The following is a 26,737-nucleotide window of genomic DNA, read 5'->3' on the forward strand; positions in this document are numbered from 1 at the left end:
GAGGAGAGTCCAGGAGAACTGGCCAAAATAGCATTGTTGTATGAGGTAGAAAGGCTATAATGGTTGCAGAGGTTGGAGGTGAGACAGGGATTGTCTATCAGGCCCTTAAGTCTTGGGGAGATGTTTATCACATTGCAGAACTGTCTATGACAGCCCCTTCACCTATTCTGATTTTTATGCAAGATTCTCATTGTAACACAGATTCAGATTAATCCCACCTTTAAATTATCCAGCACTCTACCAATTGTGTAAGGCATCAATTGTTTATATCACACTAATTCCAACACACACCATAACCTTCCATCGGAAAAAAAATCTCACAATTAACTCATTGTCACAATGTCAGGTTGTGTCCGACTTGTGAACATCGAGTTTTGTGCCTCAGTGTGAGTTGCTACACCATTACACAGAAACCTTTAACGCAGTCTTTCCTCACTTTTCAAAGCGGATGTCAGGTAAACATAAATTTTTGGTTACACTCAACTGTAAAACTATGGAACGCATCGGAAAATTTATTTTTGCAGTCGCTCGCATGTTGGCTGTCCAGTCAAGAATATTTACTGCTGCTTCATATGAGATTTGTGGATCGATTATCACAGTTACGCGGTTTGATTGGTTATTGACCAGTCATTAATTCCCTGATAATATCCTGGTAATTTAAAATTGAATTTTAGCAGGAGGACTGTTACAGTGAAAGTATCTGATAAACTGTTCACTGCTTTGTAAATACTCTTTACTGTACATTTGTAATGATTTGACAGCTTTTTCTCTTCCCATCAAGGTGCTGACTCGTGCTGTTATGTGTTCCTTTGGTGCCTGATTCAAGAGATCACTCTTGGAATGTGACAGTGAGGGGCCTCTCCTGATATCCTGCACAATAGTTAAGGAATTAATATCTAAGCTAGCTGCATTTGCCTTACTTTAGATTCATAGAAACATCGAAAATAGGTGCAGGAGTTGGCCATTCGGCCCTTCGAGCCTGCACCACCATTCAATATGATCATGGCTGATCATTCACCTCAGCAGCCCTTTCCCGCTTTCTCTCCATACCCCTTGATCCCTATAGCCGGAAGGGCCACATCTAACTCCCTCTTGAATATATCCAATAAATTGGCATCAACAACTCTCTGCGGCAGGGAATTCCACAGGTTTTACAACTCTTTGAGTGAAGAAGTTTCTCCTCATCTTAGTCCTAAATGGCCTACCCCTTATCCTAAGACTGTGTCCCCTGGTTCTGGACTTCCCCAACATCAGGAACATTTTTCCCGCATCTAACCTGTCCCGTCCCGTCAGAATCTTATACGTTTCTATAAGATCCCCTCTCATCCTTCTAAACTCCAGTGTGTAAAGGCCCAGTTGATCCAGTCTCTCCTCATATGTCAGTCCAGCCATCCCTAGAATCAGTCTGGTGAACCTTTGCTGCACTCCGTCAATAGCAAGAACGTCGTTCCTCAGATTAGGAGACCAAAACTGAACACAATATTCCAGTTGAGGCCTCACCAAGGCACTATACAATTGCAGTAATATCTCCGTGCTCCTATACTCAAATCCCTTAGCTATGAAGGCCAACATGCCATTTGCCTTCTTCACCGCCTGCTGTACCTGCATGCCAACTTTCAATGACTGATGAACCATGACACCCAGGTCTCGTTGCACCTCCCCTTTTCCTAATCTGCCGCCATTCAGATAATATTCTGCTTTTGTGTTTTTGCCACCAAAGTGGATAACCTCACATTTATCCACATTATACTGCATCTGCCATGCATTTACCCACTCACCTAACCTGTCCAAATCACCCTGCAGCCTCTTAGCATCCTCCTCACAGCTCACACCGCCACCCAGTTTAGTGTCATCTGCAAACTTGGAGATATTACCCTCAATTCCTTCATCCAAATCATTAATGTATATTGTGAAGAGCTGGGGTCTCATCACTGAGCCCTGCGGTACTCCACTAGTTACTGCCTCCCATTCCGAAAAGGACCCGTTTATCCCGACTCTCTGCTTTCTGCCTGCCAACCAATTCTCTATCCATGCTTGTACATTACCCCCAATACCATATGCCTTGATCTTGTACACCAATCTCTTATGTGGTACTTTGTCAAAGGCCTTTTGAAAGTCCAAATACACCACATCCACTGGTTCTCCCTTGTCCACTTTACTAGTTACATCCTCAAAAAATTCCAGAAGATTGGTCAAGCATGATTTCCCTTTCATAAATCCATGCTGACTTGGACCAATCCTGTCACCGCTTTCCAAATGCGCTGCTATTTCATCCTTAATAATAGATTCCAACATTTTCCCCACTACTGATGTCAGGCTAACCGGTCTATAATTACCCATTTTCTCTTTCCTTCCTTTTTCAAAAAGTGGTGTTACATTAGCTACCCCCCAGTCCATAGGAACTGATCCAGAGTCGATAGACTGTTGGAAAATGATCACCAATGCATCCACTATTTCTATGGCCACTTGCTTAAGTACTCTGGGATGCAGACCATCAGGCCCCGGGGATTTATCGGCCTTCAATCCCATCAATTTCTCTAACACAATTTCCCACCTAATAAAGATATCCTTCAGATCCTCCTTCTCACTTGACCCTCGGTCCCCTAGTACATCCGAAAGGTCATTTGTGTCTTCCTTCGTGAAGACAGAACCAAAGTATTTGTTCAATTGGTCTGCCATTTCTTTGTTCCCCATTATTAATTCACCTGAGTCCGACTGCAAGGGACCTACGTTTGTTTTCACCAATCTTTTTCTCTTCACATATCTTATAGAAGCTTTTGCAGTCAGTTTTTATGTTCCCGGCAAGCTTCCTCTCCTACTCTATGTTCCCCTCCTAATTAAACCCTTTGTCCTCCTCTGCTGAATTCTAAATTTCTCCCAGTCCTCAGGTTTGCTACTTTTTCTGGCCAATTTATATGCCTCGTCCTTGGATCTAACACTATCCTTAATTTCCCTTGTTAGCCACAGTTGAGCCACCTTCCCTGTTTTATTTTTACTCCAGACAGAGATGTACAATTGTTGAAGTTCATCCATGTGATCTATAAATGTTTGCCATTGCCTATCCACCATCAACCCTAAGTATCATTTGCCAGTCTATTCTAGCCAATTCACTCGTCATGCCATCGAAGTTAGCTTTCCTTAAGTTTAAGACCCTAGTTTCTGAATTAACTGTGTCACTCTCAATCTTAATAAAGAATTCTACGATATTATGGTCACTCTTCCCCAAGGGGCCTCGCACAACAAGATTGCTAATTAGTTCCTTCTCATTACACATCACCCAGTCTAGGATGGCCAACTTTCTAGTTGGTTCCTCCACATATTGGTCTAGAAAACCATCCCTAATACAGTCCAGGATATCCTTCTCTACCGCATTGCTACCAGTTTGGTTAACCCAATCTATATGTAAATTAAAGTCGCCCATGATAACTGCTGTACCTTTATTGCACACATCCCTTATTTCTTGTTTTATGCTTTCCCCAATCTCACTACTACTGTTTGGTGGCCTGTACACAACTCCCACTAGTGTTTTCTGCCCTTTGGTATTCCGCAGCTCCACCCATACCGATTCCACATCATCCAAGCCAATGTCCTTCCTTACTATTGCATTAATTTCTTCTTTGACCAGCAACGCCACCCCGCCTCCTTTTCCTCTCTGTCTATCCTTCCTAAATGTTGAATACCCCTGGATGTTGAGTTCCCAGCCTTGGTCACCCTGGAGCCATGTCTCTGTGATGCCAATTACATCGTATCCATTAACTGCTATCTGCGCAGTTAATTCGTCCACCTTATTCCGAATACTCCTCGCATTGAGGCACAGAGCCTTCAGGCTTGTCCCTTTAACACACCTTGTCCTTTTAGAATTTTGCTGTAACATGGCCCTTTTTATTTTTTGCCTTGGGATTCTCTGCCCTCCACTTTTACTATTCTCCTTTCTATCTTTTGCCAATGTCTCCCTTTTATTTCCCTCTGCCTCCCTGCATAGGTTCCCATCCCCCTGCCATATTAGTTTAACTCCTCCCCAAAAGCACTAGCAAACACTCCCCCTAGGACATTGGTTCCGGTCCTGCCCAGGTGTAGACTGTCTGGTTTGTACTGGTCCCACCTCCCCCAGAACCGGTTCCAATGCCCCAGGAATTTGAATCGCTCCCTTCTGCACCACTCCTCAAGCCACGTATTCATCTGAGCTATCCTGCGACTCCTACTCTGACTAGCACGTGGCACTGGTAGCAATCCTGAGATTACTACTTTTGAGGTCCTACTTTTTAATTTAGCTCCTAGCTCCCTAAATTCGTCTCATAGGACCTCATCCCGTTTTCTACCTATATCGTTGGTATATGTGTACCACGACAACTGGCTGTTTCATCCTTCCTTTTCAGAATGCCCTGGACCCACTCCGAGACATCCTTGCCCCTTGCACCAGGGAGGCAACATACCATCTGGAGTCTCGGTTGCGGCCGCAGAAACGCCTAGCTATTCCCCTTACAATCAAATCCCCTATCACTATAGCTCTCTCACTCTTTTTCCTGCCCTCCTGTGTAGCAGAGCCCCCCAACGGTGCCATGAACTTAGTAATTCTCTTTGCTAAAGTTGTCATTCCTAACAGTAAGGATAGGGTATATTTATATTTTTATTTTTGTTAGTTAACATCCCAATCACACAAAGGGCCCGAAATTCAGTACCGCTGGATAGCTGGTGCTCCCCACCCCGCCCACCTTTTTGTGGCCATTAGCGCCGACATTTTTAAGTGGTTGGGCCACCCCATATTCAGCTCCAAAAGTGAACAAATGGGTTCCAGTGCTAACGAACCTTTCCAAAGTGGATTTTTCAGTAGTGTGGCTGTCTCAATTTGAACGTCATCACCACTGAGAAATTCAGCATGCAGGTGAGGATTTCTAATGAGCCAGCTGCTCGCTGACCTTTTTAAAAGGCAGCACGGCCCTGAGCGGGGAAGGAGGTTGGAAGGATGGCTGGTGTAAGAGGTGCAAGGAGAGCCAACAGGTTCACTGATATGGAGCTGGAGACACTGATGGACGGTGTGGAGGACAGAAGAAGAATACTGTTTCCTGATGTGGGGAGCCCTGGCAGACAGGCAGTACATAATGCATGGAAGGAGATTGCAGGGGAGGTGTCAGGCACCTCCATATATGTGAGGAGGGTGCTGGCAAGTCTGCACCCGGCCCTTCCAGGGTGACGATGGGTCGACGGTTCCTAGCTCTGGGGCAACGGAGATCCTCCTCCTCATCCTGCACCACCTCCTCCCCTCCTCCTCCTGCGCCTCCTCTTCCTCCTCAGGTGGTACTGCTGGCTCGACCTCCAGTGGCTGTCCTCTCATGGTGGCCAGGTTGTGCAGCATGCAGCAGATTATGGAAACCCGTTGAGAGTACTGCAATGTGCCACCAGAGTGGTCCAGGCACCGGAACCTCTGCTTAAGGATGCCTATGCACTGCTCAATGATGCACCTGGTGACACAATGTGCGTCATTGTATGCAGGCTCTGGCGCTGTCCTCGAGTTCTGCAGAGGAGTGAGCAGCCAAGTGGACAGGGGATATCCCTTGTCCCCAAGCAGCCAACAGCAATCCTGATTCGGGCCAGTGAAGATGGTGGGCACACTGGTCTGATGCAGAATGAACGAATCATGGCTGCTGCCTCCCTTGCCCGCTGCCTGTCTGCACGGTGCTGATGGAGATGCCTTCTCCTACATGCTGCCCTGCTTCTGAGCAGGTGTCGGCCTCCCAACACTCCTCCCATCCCCAGGGTGAACCCTGCCAAGCAGGTCTCTGCAGCCCACAGGCCTCCACTAAAGAATCAGACCTGAAAGTTGTACAAAAGTACAGGGGTATGTGCAAACCTCTGAGCAGCACTCAGCAAATTCAATGGAGCCAAAACAATGAATAAATCAATATGAAAAGATAAATACTGCGAATGCTGGAAAAGGTAATAAAAACACTAATAATGAATAAAACTATATCAAAAGATAAATAATGCGGATGCTGGAAAATGAAATAAAAACAATAAGTAATAAAACTAATTTACCTACCAAAGGGCCCCAGCTGTGTCACGTTTGAGCACCGCATCGAAAACCTCGCGGGGGCCCTGCCAAGAAAAATCACACCTTTTCCTCGGTGAATTTCGCTGTCCTGGTGGCTTTCCAGCAGCTTGCACGCTGCTTCCCTATCCGCTGGAAACTCACCTTTACAGCGGCTTCACCGTGCCGTTTGCGGTGGAAATGAACACCGCTCAAATCCTCCCCGAGCTGAATATGGCTCGGGGAGGGAAAAGTACCCGACCACGGCGGCCGATTGATTTTTTGATTGACCGCCCAAATTCCGCGGTAGCCGTCCCTTCGGGGACGGTGAATTTCAGGCCCAAAGTCTCATAACAGGTCAACGGGAAAACCTAAATTACAAAATACATGCCAAATCATAATCACATGCTCAGTTCTGTATATCTCCTACTGAACAGGCAAATCATTTTTAATCAGGTTTATCTTTCAACCCACTGCTTATTATGCAACCACTAAAAATAATTTGTGACCGTGTTAGAATATTGTGCTGATGGGGTTAGATGAAGAGGGGTAGGTGGAATCTCATGTGGAGCATAAACACTGGCATGGACCAGTTGGGCTGAATAGCCTGATTCTGTGCTGTACATTCTATGTAATTTTATTTGAAATCCTTGATGACAAAGAGACATCGAGACTTCAGGAGAGTTCCTGTAATTAGAATACATCTCGAGTTATAGGAGGTAGTTGGGCCGGGAGTCATAAGTGTTATCAGTTACTGCAGGCTCCTGGAATTTGCTTGATTGTCTTTGAGGGCCAGAGTAAAATTCCCCAGTTTTTCCGAAATTGACCGAAGGCTTTTCTTTCACATGTTTAGAATTTCCTTGGCTGTTCTATTGCACGACTTTCTAACATCGTTTCCCACAACGCGTTCAAGACTATTTCAAAGAGAGTATAAGGTGATTACTGTAGTTATTGCATTAGACCACTTACCAGATATGTTTGTGGTGATCTCAGTAAGGCCCTTCTGGCCAAATCCTTTGCCAGTGGATGCCCTGACCGAGAAGCGATAAGTGGTACCCGGTTCCAAATTTGCAAACACGTGGTAGGTCTCATTTCTGGATTTGGACAGTGTTTTCTGTGGGCCAGGCACAATCATTGCCGGGTCGGAGGATTCGATGCATTGGTAGCTTACCTGATAACAGAGAGAACATTATTTGAGCAATTGGATGCATAGAATACACAGCGCACCTATTTTTCTCTCTTTACATGGTTTAATGCGCATCATATAGTACATCACGTACACTTCATAGCACCCAACTTAGTATACAAAATGTTTAGGGAGGAATTCTCGCCATCTTTTAAAAATTAAAGGTATCCAGATATAGCCATTGATTACTGCCACACCTTTCCTCCATCAACTTGAGCGGGGGAACAGCTTCACTGATGCTGCCAGTCCATCAGTACCTTGGCCAACTGCCAATTCTTCACTTGAGGGCGATGAGTGGCATAAACACAATAATCAAGTCTCATGTTGTCCTCGCCTGATATCTCCATATTCAGACTTTCCCACGAGTCACAAACCAAAAGGGATTATTCGATCCAGCGCTGAGTTCACTGATCTCAGTGAGGGAACCAACTGGGGTCCGCCACAATCCTGATCTGGGGAGAGGAACAATCAGCCAAGGTTCCTGCTCTTGATCGCTATCTAGCGAGCCCTGCTGGAAAGTGTGTGTATGCATGCAGATGTCAGGTGAGGACCTTGCTCTGATGTTGTCACAAGATGAACTGCCGACATCATTCATCACACTAAGAATGGTATATGGGTGTGGTACTGGAGGGAAACTGGTGCCCTGTAACCACACCCAACATGAGTCAGTGCCCTCAGGAGAAGAGGGGAGAAGCCTGGAGTAAAAACATGTTTCCTAAAGAAATTTCAATTGATTTTAGAAATGTTGAATAATAAATACTTGAAATGTTGTTTGTGATAAATAGATTAATAAAATTCCTTCAGCCCTTAGTTTATATAATGTGCAGTCAGAAAACTACACTTAATACATGAAGAACACACTTCCAAACTCATTAATTTACCATAAAATGCTCTGCAGGTTGATTTCAGATCACAGAACTCACTAAGCCCGAGTGTGTATGCCAGCCCAGCTCATTGATGGTTAAATATTTAATAAACTACTGCAATCAATTATGCATTTGTTTACAGCACAATTGCTAACATGAAGGAATGCTCTCAACGTGTAGCTGCCACAGATACTGTTTGCTGTAAGGTTTCGTGAAAGGTCAGCAATCAGCGATGGAGAACCAGAAGTCATCAGACCAAGAGAGAGAAAGACAGAGGAGAGGAAAGAAGGAGAGAGAGGTAAAGAGAAAGAAATGTGTATGAGAGGGGTTGGGGGCTGCTGATGTAAGGCTAAACATGGGAAAGTGAGAACGAATGGTAGAGCATGTATACAATCAGAATGATTATTAGTGATGTGCTCAAAATATAGGTGGGATTTCATTTGCAAAACATGCTGCTGGAGCTTTGCAAGATGAATAGTCTCCATTTTCACTATCTTACATGGGCATCTTTCATCACCATCAAAGCCATTTAGAAACTATTCGTTATGAACTGGCTAATATTGATTGGTTCACACATGACCTTGCAAGAAATCAATTGGTCAGTGTTAGTCACGTTTCATTAATAAATTTAACATCTTAAAATGAGATTAGTACAATATGTGCCATGGCTGTAAATGATATAGAATCTACAGCACAGAAACAGACCATTCGGCCCATCTGGCCTATGCTATTGTTTACACACCACAGATGGCCTCCTCCCACTCTAATTACCTCTTCCCACCCTACCCATATATCCCTCTATTCCTTTCTCCCTCATATATGCATCAAGCCTTCACCTTAAATACATCAATGCTATCTGATTCAAACATTCCACGTGGCAGCGAGTTTCACATTCTCACCACACACTCTGAAAAGTAAATTCCACCCAAATTCTTTATTTAATCTGTTTGTGACTGTGGATGATGGGTAAATAGTGATTAAAGGTGGCAGGACTGGAAAAAGCAATGATATGTGAGGCCAAGTAACTCTCCACAAACGGATGGGCAAAGCACCCCTTTCCACTTACATATACCTACTGACCTGGTTCAGAGCATCACTGGTGGTGGCGTGAGAACAATTGAAGCTTAGCCCAGAAAAACAAAGAGGGCTGAGAAGAAAATGCAGGGATTCAAATCCTCAACTTTAAAAGTGAGAGAAGGGCATCAGTCAGAAAACGTGATAAAGGGGAGGATTTGAAGTCAGAGCAGGTTTCGGGCACAAAACTGTCCCGGCGAGTTAATACCCCAACCTGCCAGAGACAGCAGGATGTCAAGCCGATTTTAATCACCAGGCTTCATTTAAATACTAATACAAAAGGAAAATACCGCGAATGCAGTTCTGATGAAAGGTCATTGACCTGAAACGTTAACTCTGTTTCTCTCTCCGCAGATGCTGAATATTACCAACATTTTCTATTTCATTTAAATACTGCCGGCCCACATCCTGCCTGCAACAAAGGATGTAGAATGGCTACCAGCAGGGGATGATCAGACTGCCCTTGGTGGTCTGCCAGCATCCCGTGGCGATGAAGGGGTTTCAGGACAATCTTGCAGTAGGCAAAGGTGGGGAGGGGGTGTGGTAGGGAGAGATTCTGCAAATTTCCTTGTGGGACCCGGAGAGGCACTCCTGCTCCTCCGGGCTCCACAGTGGAAATGTTCTGACGTTATGTGGAGAGCCTCTTCATCTTTCCCACCAGCTGTTGACCTGCTTCTGCTTGGCAGGAAAACGGCATCAGGGTCTTAGTGACATAATACAACCCAATTTGCATAAATTCAGGAAGCTCCCGCCTGTTTAGGCAGCCGCCTCATCTGCCTGCAAACCCACACACACCCACTTCTCTAATCCAAGAACCCCCCCCCACCCCCAAAACCCCTTTCCCACCACTTACATGGAAGTGGCAACCAATTGCACACAGCAAGGGCCCACAAACAGAAATAAGACACATGGCCAGATAATCAGTTGTTTTTTAAGTGACGTAGGTTGAGGGATAAATATTGTTCAAGGACACCCCTGCTCTTCTTCAAAATAATACCATGGGATCTTTTACGTCCACCTGAAAGGGCAGGCAGGGCTTGGGTTTAATGTCTTATCCCAAAGATGGACAAACTTTGTCTGCTTCAGAAAAAAGTTCAGTTTAGCAAGTTTCACCCTCTGTGATGGCTCATAGTCCTCAGTGCAAGATCCTGAGGCCCATGGGTGTGATAAATAACTTACTGTATGATGGATATACAACCTACCACTCTACAATAGGCGAGAGGATTAATTAGCAATCTCGTTGTGCGAGGCCCTTTGGGGAAGAGTGACCATAATATGGTGGAATTCTGCATTAGGATGGAGAATGAAACAGTTAATTCAGAGACCATGGTCCAGAACTTAAAGAAGGGAAACTTTGAAGGTATGAGGCGTGAATTGGCTAGGATAGATTGGCGAATGATACTGAAGGGGTTGACTGTGGATGGGCAATGGCAGACATTTAGAGACCGCATGGATGAACTACAACAATTGTACATTCCTGTCTGTCGTAAAAATAAAAAAGGGAAGGTGGCTCAACCGTGGCTATCAAGGGAAATCAGGGATAGCATTAAAGCCAAGGAAGTGGCATACAAATTGGCCAGAAATAGCAGAGAACCCGGGGACTGGGAGAAATTTAGAACTCAGCAGAGGAGGACAAAGGGTTTGATTAGGGCAGGGAAAATGGAGTACGAGAAGAAGCTTGCAGGGAACATTAAGACGGATTGCAAAAGTTTCTATAGATATGTAAAGAGAAAAAGGTTAGTAAAGACAAACGTAGGTCCCCTGCAGTCAGAATCAGGGGAAGTCATAACGGGGAACAAAGAAATGGCGGACCAATTGAACAAGTACTTTGGTTCGGTATTCACTGAGGAGGACACAAACAATCTTCCGGATATAAAAGGGGTCGGAGGGTCTAGTAAGGAGGAGGGTCTAGTAAGGAGGAGGAACTGAGGGAAATCCTTATTAGTCGGGAAATTGTGTTGGGGAAATTGATGGGATTGAAGGCCGATAAATCCCCAGGGCCTGATGGACTGCATCCCAGAGTACTTAAGGAGGTGGCCTTGGAAATAGTGGATGCATTGACAGTCATTTTCCAACATTCCATTGACTCTGGATCAGTTCCTATGGAGTGGAGGGTAGCCAATGTAACCCCACTTTTTAAAAAAGGAGGGAGAGAGAAAACAGGGAATTACAGACCGGTCAGCCTGACATCGGTAGTGGGTAAAATGATGGAATCAATTATTAAGGATGTGATCGCAGTGCATTTGGAAAGAGGTAATATGATAGGTCCAAGTCAGCATGGATTTGTGAAAGGGAAATCATGCTTGACAAATCTTCTGGAATTTTTTGAGGATGTTTCCAGTAGAGTGGACAAGGGAGAACCAGTCGATGTGGTATATTTGGACTTTCAGAAGGCTTTCGACAAGGTCCCACACAAGAGATTAATGTGCAAAGTTAAAGCACATGGGATTGGGGGTAGTGTGCTGACATGGATTGAGAACTGGTTGTCAGACAGGAAGCAAAGAGTAGGAGTAAATGGGGACTTTTCAGAATGGCAGGCAGTGACTAGTGGGGTACCGCAAGGTTCTGTGCTGGGGCCCCAGCTGTTTACACTGTACATTAATGATTTAGACGAGGGGATTAAATGTAGTATCTCCAAATTTGCGGATGACACTAAGTTGGGTGGCAGTGTGAGCTGCAAGGAGGATTCTATGAGGCTGCAGAGCGACTTGGATAGGTTAGGTGAGTGGGCAAATGCATGGCAGATGAAGTATAATGTGGATAAATGTGAGGTTATCCACTTTGGTGGTAAAAACAGAGAGACAGACTATTATCTGAATGGTGACAGATTAGGAAAAGGAGAGGTGCAACGAGACCTGGGTGTCATGGTACATCAGTCATTGAAGGTTGGCATGCAGGTACAGCAGGCGGTTAAGAAAGCAAATGGCATGTTGGCCTTCATAGCGAGGGGATTTGAGTACAAGGGCAGGGAGGTGTTGCTACAATTGTACAGGGCCTTGGTGAGGCCACACCTGGAGTATTGTGTACAGTTTTGGTCTCCTAACCTGAGGAAGGACATTCTTGCTATTGAGGGAGTGCAGCGAAGGTTCACCAGACTGATTCCCGGGATGGCGGGACTGACCTATCAAGAAAGACTGGATCAACTGGGCTTGTATTCACTGGAGTTCAGAAGAATGAGAGGGGACCTCATAGAAACGTTTAAAATTCTGACGGGGTTAGACAGGTTAGATGCAGGAAGAATGTTCCCAATGTTGGGGAAGTCCAGAACCAGGGGACACAGTCTAAGGATAAGGGGGAAGCCATTTAGGACTGAGATGAGGAGGAATTTCTTCACCCAGAGAGTGGTGAACCTGTGGAATTCTCTACCACAGAAAGTTGTTGAGGCCAATTCACTAAATATATTCAAAAAGGAGTTAGATGAAGTCCTTACTACAAGGGGAATCAAGGGGTATGGTGAGAAAGCAGGAATGGGGTACTGAAGTTGCATGTTCAGCCATGAACTCATTGAATGGCGGTGCAGGCTAGAAGGGCCGAATGGCCTACTCCTGCACCTATTTTCTATGTTTCTATGTTTCTAATACTCAGTAATAGCTCATCAATACCCAGTTCTTACTGGAATTAGAATTTCTCTGCTCACTTTCACCACCAGCCACAGATTAAGCTTTAATAGCCAAGCCACTCATGGAGCACATGGTATCTCACCTTGGGCCGGGGTAGGGGGATGTTAATATAGTGGTAAAGCCAGTCTTAGTCACAAAGAAGCACAACTCTTGCCATTTTGTTACAGAGTGGAATGGGCAGTGACTATGGAGATGTCTACACCTCAGGCTGAAAGAGGAAAACTTGTGGGAATGGGCAACCAAGGGGGAGGGTAACATTTAATTGGCGAAACTTGAGTGATATTCAATGGTGGTGCTTGTGACAGAAATAAATGAGCACCAGTGTTCTCACTCAGTCGGGCATTAAAGGGGGCAGCACTGTGGCACACCCACTGGACACCCAACTGGGTACACAGGTCCACAGTTCACCATTCCACCGAGCTGCTGATCATAGCTGTACTGTTGAGAGAAGGCCAGGCCCACAGTGGGAGAGCAAAACCAAAGGGCTATTACCATGGTTACTCCTATGGATTCCTATCTGGTGGCTTGGAGAGAGGCTGGACACCAGCTGGAGGTAGGTCACCTGGAGAAGCTGAGAGGAGAGTAAGAACACAAACCATCCCCACACCCTACATACATTCACTAATTGTTCTCTTGACTGGATGTGATTGGGAGATTCTTTGATTACCTTTTAGAATATATTTGATTATATTATCCCATTTGTAACTACTGACCTTCAGATCTCACTACAACAAGCTATTTATCACAATAATTACCTCATACTGTGTGATAACACCATTAGGCTCCAGTGGTTCATCCCATTTCAAAAATATCATGTCGTCCAGGGGTGTTCCACTAATGGATTCTGCCAGAATTCCACCAGGTACTGAGGAAGATGAACAAACATCACACGTTACATTCTTGATAAATATTATTATATGTATAAGGTAACAAGTGAATCGTCTTCCATCTATTGATATATAATTAAAAGTCTTGTATTTGGCAGGTATCCCTCGCGTGCGAAAAATTTACGTCACCTTGAAGCTGCCACATTACAGAGAATTACATAGAATCTATAGCACAGAAACAGGTCATTAGGCCCAACTGGTTTATGTCGACATTTATGCTCCACATGAGGCTCCTCCCGTCCCTCCTCATCTAAATCTGTCAGCATATCAGCATATCCTTTTATTCCTTTCTCCCTCATGTGTTTATCTAGCTTCCCCTTAAATGCATCTATGCTTTCCGACTCAACTACTTCTTGTGATAGCGAGTTGCATATTCTTACCATTCTTTGGGTAAAGAAGTTTCTCCTGAATTCCCTATTGGATTTATTGGTGTCGATTGTATATTTATAGCTCCTGGTTTTGGTCTCCCCACAAGTGGTAACATCTTCTCTATGTCTACCCTATCAAACCCTTTCATAATCTTAAAGATCTATGCAAAGTGTATGTCACGTTTTCACTGATTATATCAAACATCAAAATACAATTCATAGCCAATCACAAAGACATTGTTAATACATGCACAGTGCAAACTAACGGAATTTCTCTTCGAAAGAGCGAACACAGACTCGATGGGCCGAATGGCCTCTTTCTGTGCTGTGCAGTTCTATGATTCTATAACACATCCTATAGCAACTGGTGAATATCACACTGATTTTGACATTTACTTGTCTGAGATGCTGGACAGATATAACCAGCATTTCAACAACAGCTTCCCAGCTATGACAAGTACATAATACCCAACTGACAGCATGTACTTAGAGTGCTTGACAGCATAGATGCTGAGTGTTTCCCTTGGGTGGGGAGTCTAGAACTAGGGGTCGTGGTCTCAAGATAAAGGGGTCATCCATTTAGGATTGAGAGGAGAAGAAATTTCTTCACTCAGAGGGTTGTGAATCTTCGTAATTCTCTACCCCAGAGGGCTGTGGATGCTCAGTCATTAAGTATATTCAAGACTGAGATTGATAGATTTTTGGGCACTCAGGGAATCAAGGGATATGGGGAAAGGGTGAAAAGATAGAGTTGATGTGAAAGTTCAACCATGATTTTATTGAATGGCAGAGTAGGCTCGAGGGGCCGTCTGGCCTATTCCTGCTTCTATTTCTTATGTTCTTATGTACCAGAATTAATTCTGTGATCACTAACTCTATAGTGGGCGCTTCAGAAGTATTTGTTTTTGGGACTGGCTAGAAGGATTCTCCAGTACAATACATTCCTTCTTTCCTATGTACCTTTTTTTTCCAGATGCAGGTCTTGTTTCACCGTTAAATTAGCAAAACTATTGGTAATTGTGGGAAAAATTGTTTGCTTTTTTCCCAATGATCTGTTACTTCAGTCATGACTCTGTTTGATGTTAATGGTAAAATTTCTACAGTCGGGATTCATTATATTTTCAGTTATATCTCATTACTTAATGCAGCCTTGGGGCTTAGTTCATTGCACTCAAGTTTGAAGCTAAAGCTTTGTCTTCAAAGTCCCTGCTTTGGTCTGTCTTCACTTCCCTCCGGTCTCACATCATCTTTGTTGACCTTGTTTCTTTTAAATGCAGTTTTAATCGCTCCTGATGATGAAATAATCTAAAGGTCTGTTTTTCTGTGTCATTCAAGCTTCAAAGGCTAATCTCACCCTGCCATCAAATAATGGGCTTCATAAATAGAGGTATAAGTACAAAAGTGTGGAAATTATGATGAACCTGTGTAAAACACTGGTTCAGCCCCAACTGGAGTACTGTGTCCAATTCTGGGCACCACACTTTAGGAAGAAGGCCTTAGAGAGGGTGCAGAAAGGATTTATGAGAATGATTCCAGGAATGAGGAACTTCAGTTACGTTGATAGACTGGAGAAGCTGGAGTCGTTCTCCTTGGAGCAGGGACGATTGAGAGGAGATTTGATAGAGGTGTTCAAAATCATGAGGGGTCTGGTTAAAGTAGATAGAGAGATACTGTTCCCATTGGCAGAAGAGTCGAGAACCAGAGGACACAGATTTAAGGTGATTGGCAAAAGAACCAAAGGCGACGCAAGAAAAAACCTTTTTACACAGCGAATGGTTAAGATTTGGAATGCACTGCCTGAAAGGGTGGTGAAGGCAGACTCAATCTTATCTTTCAAAAGGGAGTTGGATAAGTATCTGAAGGAAAAACAATTGCAGGGCTACAGGAAAACGGCAGGGGGATGGGATAAGCTGAGAGTCGGCACGGGCTCGATGGGCCGAATGGCTTTCTTCCGTGCTGTAACCATTCTATGATTCTGTAATACTTGTTTTCTATAAAAACGTTAAAATATAGCTGAAATAAAAGACAGAAAATGCTGGAAACACTCAGTAGGTCAGGGAGCATCTGTGGAGCTTGGAAGGTAATGTTATTGTTTCAGGTTAATGACCTTTCTTCAGGACATTGACCTGAAATGTTAACCCCACTTTTCACTCTCCACAGATGCTACCTGACCTGCTTAGTGTTTCCAGTATTTTCTGTTTTTATTTGTTACAACTTAATCTTTCCTGACTATCTGCATTGAACACGCATTCAATGTTAAACTGATACAACAGTCATGTTGATCTGTTTACTGAGTGGTTATTTTCCCAGGCAACAGGGTTATCACTGAAGTATCAGCTTCCTGGGTTGCATCACCTTGAATAGCTTCTAATGAGTTCAATTCAACACCACCACAAGCAAATTAAACCAGCATTCAAAGTCAGTGAAGGTCGCAGTGTAATATCTGCACACTAGAGGTCACTCATATAACATACATCAAACCTCACAGCTCCGGTTATTCATACAGATAGACCAATGGTCAGTAATGTATCTCTAACCTTCCAAAACTGTGAATGTTTTCAAGTAGAAGTGTTAGCAACAGTTACAGGTTGACAACATTAAAGATTGGCACACTATGGAGGTGGTGTTGAGTGTGACAGAAAATTGGTCATAACACTGGGCTCACTTGCATGTCTGTGGAGACGCCAAATCTGGATCACAGCCAAGATGACCTTCTTCCACTGCCAGAACAGTGCCCACTTAACTATTGCCTCACCCCGGCCTACTGCTGAAACTAATCCACACCTTCACCATTTCATGGATTGATTTATTCAGTACTCTCTTCAGCAGCTTCGCTCCTTCTATAAACTTCTGTTAATCCAGAACTCTCCAGCTCATGTTTTTTCCAGTAGGGTCCTGCATACCCATCACCCCTATCTTTTCCAAGCTTCATTAGCTCTCTATGCCCCTGTGACACCAACTTCAAGTAATTCATCCTCCTCTACAAATTCTTCTATAGCCTTGCTTCAAAATCATCTCGTTGATTGTGTCTTCAGATGACCCTCCATACTAAATGTCTTCATTTCTCATACCAGTGTCCATATCATTGCTATTTTAAGCATTATTTTACATGAAGAACACGATAGATATAAGTATCTGTTGCCGGATGTCAGATGAGGACATGATTGGGCTGAACTGGGATGCCCTCTGCGATTAACTAGTTTGCCAATCCTCTCTGCTTGGCTCACAAATGAAGAATACCCACTTGGTTGAAGCAGGTCAGAGGGCTGCCAATGCATCTCAAAATGTACTTCAGTGTGACATCAGTATCTTTGGGAGAGGAGGGAAGATCATTGGAGGGACAAAGTATGGAACATCTTTTATGAATCAAATCATTATAAAGACTCATTATTTTTAACATACCTTTGTTTCCTTCTGTTGATTTTGAAAAAAAATTTCCTCAAGGGCGATACAATGGAAAACATGTACACGATACATCTGCGATGTGAAATAGTTGGACGTAGGTTCAAGCATATAATTTTCTCTCAGGCCAATTCACAATCTCAATGGGGTAAGATAGGGAGACATCAAGGGGGTGCTGGGGGAACATAATTAGTAAGGTCGCCATGCATGGTGACATTGTGTCCTGGCCAATATTTATCCCTCAATCAACATTACTTAAACAGATTATCTGGTCATTATCACATTGCTGTGGGAGTTTGCTGTGCGCAATTTGGATGTGCGTTTCCTACATTAAAACATGACTACACTTCAAAAATAACCTTCCGGAAATACTAGGGGACCGAGGGTCTAGTGAGAAGGAGGAACTGAAGGATATCCTTATTAGGCAGGAAATTGTGTTAGGGAAAGTGATGGGATTGAAGGCTGATAAATCCCCGGGGCCTGATAGTCTGCATTCCAGAGTACTTAAGGAAGTGGCCATAGAAATAGTGGATGCATTGGTGATCATTTTCCAACAGTCTACCGACTCTGGATCAGTTCCTATGCACTGGAGGGCAGCTAATGTAACACCACTGTTTAAAAAAGGAGGGAGAGAGAAAACGGGTAATTATAGACCGGTTAGCCTGACATCAGCAGTGCGGAAAATGTTGGAATCAATTATTAAAGATGAAATAGCAGCGCATTTGGAAAGCAGTAGCAGGATTGGTCCAAGTCAGCATGGATTTATGAAAGGGAAATCATGCTTGACAAATCTTCTGGAATTTTTGAGGATGTAACTAATAGAGTGGACAAGGGAGAACCAGTGGATGTGGTGTATTTGGACTTTCAAAAGGCTTTTGACAAGGTCTCATACAAGAGATTGGTGTGCAAAATCAAAGCACATGGTGCTGGAGGTAATGTACTGACGTGGATAAAGAACTGGTTGGCAGACAGGAAACAGAGAGTCGGGATAAACGGGTCCTTTTCAAAATGGCAGTGCCGCAGGGCTCAGTGCTGGGACCCCAGCTCTTTACAATATACATTAATGATTTAGATGAAGGAATTAAGTGTAATATCTCCAAGTTTGCAGATGACACTAAACTGGGTGGCGGGGGGTGTGAGCTGTGAGGAGGACGCTGAAAGGCTGCAAGGTGACTTGGACAGGTTAGAAATGCATGGCAGATGCAGTATAATGTGGATAAATGTGAGGTTATCCACTTTGAGGGCAAAAACACGAAGGCAAAATATTATCTCAATGGCGGCAGATTAGGAAATGGGGAGGTGCAACGAGACCTGGGTGTCATGGTTCATTATTGAAAGTTGGCATGCAGGTACAGCAGGCGGTGAAGAAGGCAAATGGTATGTTGGCCTTCATAGCTAGGGGATTTGAGTACAGGAGCAGGGAGGTCTTACTGCAGCTGGACAGGCCTCACCTCGAAATTGTGTTCAGTTTTGGTTTCCTAATCTGAGGAAGGATGTTCTTGCAATTGAGGGAGTGCAGCGAAGGTTCACCAGACTGATTCCCGGGATGGCGGGACTGACATATGAGGAGAGACTGGATCAACTGGCCCTTTATATACTGGAGTTTAGAAGGATGAGGGGGGATCTCATAGAAACATTTAAGATTCTGACGGGACTGGACAGGTTAGATGCGGGAAGAATGTTCCCGATGTTGGGGAAGTCCAGAACCAGGGGACACTGTTTTAGGATAAGGGGTAGGCCATTTAGGACTGAGATGAGAAGAAACTTCTTCACTCAGAGAGTTGTTAATCTGTGGAATTCCCTACCGAGAGAGTTGTTGATGCCAGTTCATTGGATATATTCAAGAGGGAGTTATATATGGCCCTTACGGCTAAAGGGATCAAGGGGTATGGAGAGAAAGCAGGAAAGGGGTACTGAGGGAATGATCAGCCATGATCTTATTGAATAGTGGTGCAGGCTCGAAGGGTCGAATGGCCCACTCCTGCACCTATTTTCTATGTTTCTATGTTACTTCATTGGCTGTAAAGTGCTTTGGGCCATCCAGTGGTCGTGAAAGGCGCAAGTCTTTCTTTCATTGCATATATTTCCTGAATGTTTTCCCTGGTGTTCTTTCTGAACATGTTCACGAGTTTACTAGAACTACCCAACAGAGGAAATCCTTATGACCCCATTGATGATAACACTATACCTAGCGATCACAGTAATATCCACACAGGAATGGAGGGAAAATCAGAGGCTTTGTCACTATATGGCACTTTCACACGCCAACTATAATTAGTGTTGGCAACACTGGTTGGACATATTCTGGGAGGTTTCATCACATGACCACCCACATCGAAGTACCATGCCCCCGTGTTCCCGTCACTGGTCATCTGATATGTCCATCTTCACAGCGCACCACTTTCTCACGCCAAATGGAAAGTGAACAGGCTCAGCTCTTCGGAAAAATGAACCTGACTGGATGATTCTTGATTGTCTATAGAAAAACTTTTTTCCCCCATCTCCAATTTAAAAAAAAAACACCCCTTCTTCAATATAGAAAGGAAGGGCACTTTCAACCATCTGTCCCGCTCTACAGATTACAGTTTAAGCTGCCTGATATTTTCTTTATAAATTCTTCTGGCTTCTCCTTAAGACAGTGCACTTCAACCCATCGATTATTTTATTTTCTATCAAAAATAATCAGCACAACGCCTGCTGAGAATAATAAAATGTCAATTGAAACTGGCAACCTCATTAGCAAAATACTCTAGTCAGTTGTCATTAAGTTCAAATGAGTCCAGCATTTGGATTTAACCAGAATTGAATTGTTCCACATCACTTACACTAAATATTCCCAAGGTAACCTTTTCGGATGCTGAACTCTTGAAGAGATCTTTGATCCTACACAGAATTTTTTTTCACTAGCTCTACATTTACAAATTCTTTCTTCTGTCTCAGAATTTTCATCAGATAAATACCATTGGCTACAGACATTGATTGTATCTGTTTACAGGAGATTGGCCATAGATTCAGCTAACAACCCTTCCATATCATAAAACTTTAAAGAGATTGGTCATTGAAATATACCATTACTTTCCTTTTCCCATCCTATGCCTCAACTTCCTTTGTTCCTCCCCTGACGATGCTGGGATTTGTTTTCACAGTTCATTCAAAATAAAAAATAACCAAAAAATGGGGTACAAATGGAAACTGTGCAGAGCAAAGAGTATGACAAAGGCAATGAATCTGGGAAATGCAATCAGCTAGAAAAAGGTCCCTTTAGTCCCTGCGGCATAGCTTTGATTCCTGCCTGATCTGATAGGATGAATGCCTCTTCTCTCTATCAGCCATGATTTGCAATTAGTACTAGCAGTCTCAACAAAATCCCTGGGAGGCATGGATCCATCATACAAAATTGGCACTAAAATTCAATCTCACTCAGATAAATGCTAAGGATCGGTGTGGGAATTGAAAATGTCACACTGGTGCGAGTACCAAGGCTGGGGTTGGAGTATACTGTAAGTAAAATTGCACTGTACCTATCCTTTGACCCTAAAAGGCAGTGTGCCCACAGGACAGCAGGAGAAGGAAAATAAATTACTGATTCACCATTAATTATATGTATTTTGGGACAATAGTACAGCTACTGAGAAAATAATGCATGGGACATAGGATGGAACTGTCTGACCCACCACATCCCACCCAGACATTCACCCATCTTGCTTAATCTAACCTGATTATACATCTGGCACATCTCAAGTGATTTTCTAGATGTGTAATGATGGGTTTCTGTGCAGCTATGAAAAATAGTGAACGCTGTATGCTCCAGTGGAACACGTGTTTAAACCATTGCTCAGAAGAACTGACTGACTCTGCGGTGTATTAATATCCATCTGATCTGCACAATGTATAGTGATACAGAGCTCAATTAAAATTTCCATAGGGTTCCCCCTATCTCCCATCATAACTTCTGCAGAAGATTGGTAGAAATCCCAAAGAAACAGTCTTTTACCCACACAAATATTCGAGGCGTATATACTTAGGAGACAGATTATGTTGCTACCTATCGCTGATGTGCAACATTTTTCAAGCCTGATATTACCACAAAATCACAGGCATACACCCTAATTTCATAAGAACCAGAGTTAAATGATCATAATTTCATCGGGCTCGAGAATCTTCTTGTAATACAAAACAATTCTCTGTAATTAACAAACTGCAACAAGAGATAGAATTTCCATGGGGGCTCCCAGATCACGCGCCATAACTTTGACAGAAATCTCGGAGAGTTGGTGCGAACAGCTGGTTTGGTCGTTCTACCACCGAAGCTACAGGAGGAAAGCAGAAGAACCCTGCGGAATCTCCAGGCGTCAATAAACACAGGGCTCTGAAAGCTACGATTTCTTGGATGGAAGTTTGTTAGTGGGTTGTTAATTCTGGGGAAAAACACGTGTTCTCAGATTTAAAAGTTTTAAAGTATCTAATTTTTGATCATTCATTACTGATAACAAAAATACGATTACAAATAGAAACATAGAAAATAGGTGCAGGAGTAGGCCATTCGGCCCCTCGAGCCTGCACCACTATTCAATATCATGGCTGATCATTTTTGTAACTTTAGTACCTCATTCCTGCTTTCTCTCCATACCCCTTGATCCCTTTAGCCGTAAGTGCCACATCCAGCTCCCTTTTGAATATATCTAACGAACTGCCCTCAACAACTTTCTGTGGTCGAGAATTCCACAGGTTTACAATTCTCTGAGTGAAGAAGTTTCTCCTCATCTCGGTCCTAAATGGCTTACCCCTTACCCTTAGACTGTGATCCCTGGTTCTGGACTTCCCCAATATCGGGAACATTCTTCCTACATCCAATCCCGTCAGAATTTTATATGTTTCTATGAGATCCCCTCTCGTTCTTCTAAATTCCAGTGAATATAAGTCTAGTCGATCCAGTCTTTCTTCATATATCAGTCATATTTGTGTTAATTTTTTTAAACAAGTATTTTTGTTAAAGATAGGATAGGTTTGGATGAAGAAGACTTTTGGGTCCATTTGCGATCATTCTTTCTGAATATCAAATGTTATCATCCTCCCATTATAATTTTAACATCCACTGAACAGGCAGATGGACCTTCAGTTTAGCATCTCATCCAAAGCATGGCATGTCTGACAATGCAGCAGCCAATCGATACTGCACTAGTGGCTCAGCCTAGGTTATCTGCTCAAGTGGCCTTGAAGCCAAAGCTTTCTGGCTGAACATTGAAGCTGCTACTAACTGAACCAAACTGAAATGATGCACCAATTTTATATCGCCATTGCACCTTTTTCTCACACACTTTTTATTGCACTTCAGATGTTACTTCCCAGCTTTGTTGTGTCTTGAAATATTTCTTCATATGAGTGGATATTCTCAAACAGAGCAAAACTACTTTTTATTTTTATTCCATACTAACTTTAACTATCTTGTTGATACTTAAGAACATAAAAGAGGCAGGCAATCTGCTCCGTGCAACAACTAAATGATTGGTCAATGCAAAGTGGCGGCTCAGGGAATTAGAAGATGCACTCGGATCTTTCTCATCTGCTTTGGGAAGGAGTTAACCAGGCTTCAGTGAGATCCAGTTCCATGATTATAAACTGATTATGTTAGGAATTAAAAGTTTCACTAATGTTAATCAGCTACAAGATAGTGAAAGCATTCAATAGTTAACATTCCAACAAGCTGAATCTCACCAGTTAGCAGTCTGCTTTTTTAACTAATTCTTAAACTAACAGCTTGTCTCACTGCCTGCTGATTTGAATTCAGCTCTTGTCTTGGCGCTACACGTGATGGGCAGCCTTTGCCCAGCTTAGCTGTAAAAATACAATACTGCATTAGGGTGCTCCTTCAGAACTGTTCACATCCAATTATCGGAACCAGTCCAGAGAAAAATTAGATCAGATACTTAAGCATTCAGATAACTCCATCTGTAATTATAAAGTTTAAAATGTTCCAGAGATACTGAGACTTAAAAAAAAAATCAAAAGGATAAGATCTATAAGATATAGGCTTCCAGTAGTAGAAATCCAATCCATTTATCGTGGACCTCCGGCTTCAATTCTCTTGCTTGTTCATAACAAAATAGAAAATAAATTATGACAAAATCGACAGGAGATATGGACCGAGGTCGCCACTGTCATATTTGATCACTTTTACCTTTCTTGTTATCAATTTAATTGAATTGTCTAAACATAATTCTCTTCATTTTACCACAGCCTTGGTTACAACATGCATGCTTGTGGCTCCCTCACGAGCTCAAAATCCATACTAAACATTTTATTTGTAACACCTTTCAATAACATTTTTCTATCTTGTTATGAACAAGCAAGAGAATTGAAGCCAGAGGTCCACGATAAATGGATTGGATTTCTACTACTGAGAAACCTCTATCTTATAGATCTTATCCTTTTGATTTTTTTTTTTAAGTCTCAGTATCTCTGGAACATTTTAAACTCTATAATTACAGACGGGTTTATCTGAATGCTTAAGTATCTGATCTAATTTTTCTCTGGACTGGTTCCAATAATTGGATGTGAACAGTTCTGTAAGTCATAGCAACATTGTTATTTGAGACAGTGTTATGGAGAGAATCCGTAAGTTAGCTTTGAAGAGGAGGTGCTGGACTTGTCACCTGAGCAATTTTGAGTTCAGAATTATGAAGGGTTTTTGTAGAGTAGCTAGAGAGAAACTGTTTCCTCTGGCAGGAGAGTCAATAACCTGAGGGCACAGATTTAAGATAATTGGCAAAAGAACCAAGGGGGAGATGAGGAGATATTTTTACGCAGCAAGTTATGGTTCATTCCTGAGATGAAGGGGTTTTCTTATGAAGAAAGATTGAGCAGGTCGGGGCTATACTTATTGTGGAGTTTAGAAGAATGAGAGGTGATCTTATTGAAACACATAAGATAGCAGGGGCTCAACAAGGTAGATGCAGAGCGGATGTTTCTACTCATGAGGGAATCTAGAACTAGGGGACAGATTTTTGAACCTAAGGGGTCAAGGGTTATGGGGAGCAGGCGGGGAACTGGAGTTAAGGCCAAGATCAGATCAGCCATGATCTTATTGAATGGCGGAGCAAGCTCGAGGGGCCAAATGGCCTACACTTGCTCCTAGTTCTTATGTACTTGTCTGGAATGCACTGCCTGAAAGGCTGATGGAAGCAGATTCAATTGTAACTTTCAAAAGGGAATTGGCTTTATAGTTGAAAAGGAAAAACTTTCAAGGCTATGGGGAATGAGCAGAGAGTGAGACTAATTGGTAGCTCTTTAAAAGAGCCGGCACAGGCACAATGAATCAAATAGCCTCCTTCTGTGCTGTATTATTCTATATATTATACTGGTACCTAGCATGCAAACCAAGACCTAGCTCTGTCAAGCCCATGTGGTGGCTGGTGTGCAACAGTCACCACATGTTAAAAAAATCTATGCACATGCATCTCCCACCCTTCAGGATGTTGTTCAGGACTTGGATCCTTCATTGAAACACCTGTGACCTCATTCTTTTTTGGCATGGAAGCAAGTCATCCTCATTTTGAGGGACTGCCTATTATGATGATGATGATGAGCAAGCACTGCACAGGACTTAGATAAGTTAAGAATTAACTTGAAAGTTCCTCAACTTTTTTTCCTCTTCAGTCTTCATAAAACCTTTGGAGCATATTTTATTCCATCTGTCTAGGAAGGGCTATAGGAAAAGAGCAGGTGAGTGGGACTAATTGGATAGCTCTTTCAAACTGCAGGCACAGGCACTATGGGCCAAATGGCCTCCTTTTGTGCTGTAAGATTCTATGAAACGTTGCAGTACAGAGCCTAGCACAACTCTCCTGTGGTTTAGGCAAGAAAATGTGGAATTGCAGATAATGAGAGACAGACTAAATATACTAAGATGGAGGCTGGTTATTTTTTGAAGCCAAGAATGGGTTAACATTGTGGACTGGCGATGTAGCAATAAACAAACAGTAATTGCTGATGGTGGAAAATCTCCCTAAGGGTTGCAATAGTTGCTATTATTGAGTTGCAATGCATTAAAATGAACGCTGAGATCATTATGAGACAATCAGGGCCAGTTTTAGGAAAAGAATAACCCTCAGCATAGTGGGAATGCAATCAATACATTCCACAGAGTAAGACATTTGTGAAAGAATTGTTTTTGTGATTAAAATGCTTATTAGTTTTCACTGTGAGACACGGGAACAGGCACAATGCACAATGGTTGCTGTTAGCAAACAGAAACTATTATCGCTGATACCTTCCCTGCATTGCCACTAACATTGCTTTGCATTCCCATTACAGGCCGACATAGGGATTAAACATAAAGGGATTTGTAAACTTAACAAGAAATGCAGCTGCTGGCAAGCTAGCATTTAATTATCTTGGCCGTTATGAATAAATAATCAACCATCGAGTTACGTGAATCAAATGTCCCATTTACTTTTCAGAAAAGAAAATTGTGACTGTCAAATAGAAGAGTCAGTGGAAACGTTTGCAAAATAAAATCAGCAGGCTGACAGATATAAGGGACATTTGCAAAGGAATTGGCAAGGAGTGCAACTGTTATTTCCGTACAGAAATGGTTCTCCTGGGAGATGATGGCTGAGATGACCAAGATCTATGTGAGGCCCCAGATTCTTTATCATTTTTATTGTGCGAGCCTAGTGGCTCGAGTCTGCTGCGTATTTCAGCCAAGGAAATGTTGCATTGATCCCACTCAGATGTTTATAAATATTTCTGAAATGCGCCATCTTTACACAAACTTCTGATTGCGAATGGCTCTCCACGCTCATCACACTGGGCTCTCAACAAGGATTTATGAGCAGCGTGATTCAGGAGTTTCAGTACCCAAGCACAATGTCACAGAATACTAGGATCGGGGTGGGGGGGGGGGCTCTGCATTTGATTTCTGACTTCCTGATCTCTTGAGAGGAACCGTGGAAGGGTGGGGGAAATGAATCAGTGAGCAGAGTGAAGTTAAAGTCAGTGGGATGGATATTGTATGGGTAGTGATGGTAGCAGTGGTGGTGTGAGGGCTGGATGAGGGTAATCTGCACTTGCCTGGTTCCAGTCTTACCTATCTAATCGTAGCCACAGAATCAATGCAACGGTTTCTTTTCCTGCTCTGCAACGTTATGTCTGGTGTCCCCCCAAGGATCTATCCTTGGCCCCCTCCTATTTCTCACCTACATATGTTGCCCCTTGGCGATATCATCCGAAAACACAGTTTCAGTTTCCCCATGTATGCTGATGACACCCGGCTCTAACTCAATACCACTTCTCTCGACCCCTCCATGG

At 43.1% G+C, this 26,737-nt stretch overlaps 1 protein-coding gene across 14 annotated transcripts in view; it reads right to left on the reverse strand.

Annotated features, from left to right (window-relative positions):
- ptprub (protein tyrosine phosphatase receptor type Ub) overlaps positions 1 to 26,737 on the reverse strand; it is a 1,307,170-nt gene that overhangs the window by 214,434 nt on the left and 1,065,999 nt on the right. For all 14 annotated transcript variants that reach the window (XM_070898914.1, XM_070898921.1, XM_070898913.1 and 11 more), the window contains 2 exons: positions 13,527 to 13,636; positions 6,995 to 7,196 (listed from right to left, as the gene is read on the reverse strand). In XM_070898914.1, coding sequence (XP_070755015.1) covers positions 6,995 to 7,196; positions 13,527 to 13,636 — 312 coding nt within the window. The remainder of the gene's footprint in view (positions 1 to 6,994; positions 7,197 to 13,526; positions 13,637 to 26,737) is intronic.

The sequence above is a fragment of the Pristiophorus japonicus genome, chromosome 14 (genome assembly GCF_044704955.1).
Source record: "Pristiophorus japonicus isolate sPriJap1 chromosome 14, sPriJap1.hap1, whole genome shotgun sequence".
NCBI classification, from domain to species: Eukaryota; Metazoa; Chordata; class Chondrichthyes; family Pristiophoridae; genus Pristiophorus; species Pristiophorus japonicus.